The following is a 3214-nucleotide window of genomic DNA, read 5'->3' as shown; positions in this document are numbered from 1 at the left end:
TGCTCTAATAATCCTATAAATGTGTGGACTCCTTTTTTGAATTGGGATAAAAAACACTAGGCATTTCACATGGTGACAAGGTAGTTGAAGGGTGAGGAAATTCTTGTATGATCACTTTGAATTAGACATGCCGTGAACCTCAAGTGAATGTAAACTGTGAATTCCTTCACGATCTTTCAAATTGCTTGACCCAAAACTCAAAGTTAGTTCCTTGTGAAAATCACCCTCCTCATAACATGACAGAATTATTGTATTTGCAAAGGCAAACAACGTGCTCCTTGCTGCAGCTGGACAGGGACTGTTACCTGTCAGGCCAGCTCACAGGGAAAATGCAGCCAAGGCCCCAGAGGGTCAGAGGACAGCCACCTGCAAATTTATGTCAGTTTTTATGCTTAGGCCCCTTCACTGCAAACAAGTATCACACTTTAATACCGCTTCACAATCAAAGACAACCTTTGACTCGTAGTCCTGTAGAAAAGGCAGAATGAAAAAGCGAGCTGTTTCCTCAGCCACGCCAGCCACCTGGAGGGACGTGGGCCTGCATCCAGCACCATGTCACAACTGGAGATGACCATGGTCATGGTCATCGAGGTCTCTGCCTTGTTCAAGGGTATGGATAGCAACAAGGAGGGCCTGAGCAAGGAGGAGCTGAAAGCACAGTTGGAGAAGGAGCTCCCAGGCTTCCTGGAGAATGGAAGGAACAAGGAGGCTGTGGACAAACTGCTCAAGGACCTGGATGCCAGTGGTGACACTATGGTGGACATCAACGAGTTCATACTGTTTGTGGCTGCGATTGCATCTGCCTGTCACGTGTACTTCAAGCAGAAGGCACTCAATGGATGCCCTACAGACCCACATTCCTGAAAGGGGCGCAGGGAGCAGGCCCCCAGTTTCCAGAAAGCTCTTGGCAACAATTATTCTCTGGGCTTAGAGAGCTGATGGCTGTCTGATTAATAAAATGCTTGAGAAGTGAAAAAGAAGAAAAGAAAAGCAGCACTCACGTGAGACTCAAACCCTACTGTGCGCTTTAGTGAGGAATGAAAAGGCCTTTGTGTTCCGCTTTTCCCTCTGCTGCAGCCTGAGCTCAGAAGGACTCTGAGGACCGCACACCGACAAGGTCAGGCGACTTCCGCCTGCCCTGTGGTTTCATAGTTTGCATGTCATTTAATCCACACAACCACCCTTGAAAGCAGGCGAAATGCCTTCATTTCAGGGTGGAGGAAACTGAGGCTCGGAAAACCTAATGACTTACCAAAGCTCACACTGCTTAATTAATTAGCAGTGGTGTAAGGTAAGTCAAAGAGATTCTCAAATGCCAGGCTAATCTAAACCCACTGTTTTCCTGCTCCTGCCTGAATATCTAAACAAATGCTTTTAAAATAATGACATGCTAAATCTCACAATCAAGTTACTATAGAATTCTGGTAAGTCTGCAGTGACATGCTGTTTTCACTCCAGACGACCAGGATATGACATTGTCTCCTCCTATTATGGACCCAGCCGGCAGCCTGACTGTCAAATACCCACTGCTGCGATCAGTTTAGCAAGGTCGGCTACTTGATTGCTATGAATAATTGGATGCCATTAATAATGGTCAGCTCCAGGATACAGGAAGTGGTCAAGCGTGGTAATTGTATTTTGAATTCCAGCAGATTATTTCCTAGGGGGCAGGAAGACAGCCACTATATGGGATACAGTTTTTTTTTTTAAGTACAATAGAGATAATTGCTTCCCTAAAGGTGAGGAGGACAAGCCAAGGGCTCCCTTAATAATATGCATGACCAACCCTAAAAAGAAATATAAAGATCAACATTTTGTAAGATATCACTAATACCAGGGGGCCCAACTATTACTAAATGTCTTTTTTTATTTTAATTTTATTTTTTAAAATACATTTTACTGATTATGATTACGGTTGTCATATTTCCCTCCCTTCACTCCCTCCCTCCTCCACCCTGTCTATTTTCTCCCATTTCCCTCCACCATTTCCCTCCCTCCTCCACCCTGCACACCCCCTCCCACTCACATTTCCCCCCTTTAGTTCATGTCCATGTGTCATAAGTTCTCTAGCTTCTACGTTTCCCATACTATTCTTACCCTCCCCCTGTCTATTTTCTAGCTATCATCTATGCTACTTATTCTCTGTACCTTTTCCCCCTCTCTCGTCCTCCCACTCCCCTGTTGCTAACCCTCCATGTCATCTCCATTTCTGTGGTTCTGTTCCTATTCTGGTTGTTTCTTTAGTTTGTTTTGGTTTTTGTTTTAGGTGTGGTTGTTAATAATTGTGAGTTTGCTGACATTTTACTGGACATGTTTTTTATCTTCTTTTTCTTAGATAAGTCCCTTTAACTTTTCATGTAATAAGGGCTTGGCGATGATGAACTCCTTTAACTTGACCTTATCTGGGAAGCGCTTTATCTGCTCTTCTAAATGATAGCTTTGCTGGATAGAGCAATCTTGGTTGTAGGTCCTCACTTTTCATTACTTGGAATACTTCCTTCCAGCCCCTTCTTGCCTGTTAGGTCTCTTTTGGAAAATCAGCTGACAGCCTATGGGAACTCCTTTGTAGGTAACTGTCTCCTTTTCTCTTGCTTGCTTTTAAGATTCTCTCCTTCATTTTAATCTTCGGTAATGCAATTACGATGTGCCTTGGTGTGTTCCTCCTTGGGTCCAACTTCTTTGGGACTCTCTGAGCTTCCCGGACTCCCCGGAAGTCTATTTCCTTTGCCAGAATGGGTACATTCTCATTTATTATTTGTTCAGATAACTTTTCCACTTGTTGCTCTTCCTCCTCTTTTTCTGGTACCCCTATAATTCAGATGTTGGAACGTTCAGAGATGTCCTGCAGGTTCCTAAGCTTCTCCTCATTCTTTTGAATTATTTTTTCTTCATTCTCTTCTGATTGGATGTTTCTTTCTTCCTTCTGGTCCACTCCATTGATTTGAGTCCCAGTTTCCTTCCCATCACTATTGGCTCCCTGTACATTTTCCTTTATTTCACTGAGTGTAGCCTTCTTTTTTTCATCTAATTTGTGATCAAATTCAACCAATTCTATGAGTACCCTGATTACCAGTGTTTTGAACTGTGCTTCTTAAAGGTTGGCTACCTCTTCATTGCTTAGTTGTATTTGTTCTGAAGCTTTGATTTGTTCTTTCATTTGGGCCATTTTTTTGTCTTGACATGCCTGCTATGTAGTGAGGGGCAGAGCCTTAGG

The 3214-nt window shown here is 43.3% G+C and overlaps 1 protein-coding gene across 1 annotated transcript; it reads left to right on the top strand.

Moving 5' to 3' along the window:
* Positions 1-552: 552 nt before the first annotated feature.
* Positions 553-864, top strand: LOC119050424 (protein S100-P-like). Its single transcript, XM_037146751.2, has one exon. The coding sequence runs from the start codon at positions 553-555 to the stop codon at positions 862-864; it is 312 nt and encodes a 103-aa protein (XP_037002646.2).
* The last annotated feature ends 2350 nt before the right edge of the window (positions 865-3214 follow it).

This window comes from Artibeus jamaicensis, unplaced genomic scaffold (assembly GCF_021234435.1).
Source record: "Artibeus jamaicensis isolate MK-2021 breed Jamaican fruit bat unplaced genomic scaffold, CSHL_Jam_final contig_465, whole genome shotgun sequence".
In the NCBI taxonomy this organism is placed as follows: Eukaryota; Metazoa; Chordata; class Mammalia; order Chiroptera; family Phyllostomidae; genus Artibeus; species Artibeus jamaicensis.
Note: the sequence above shows the minus strand (reverse complement) of the source record. Positions and strands in the feature narration are given on the sequence as shown.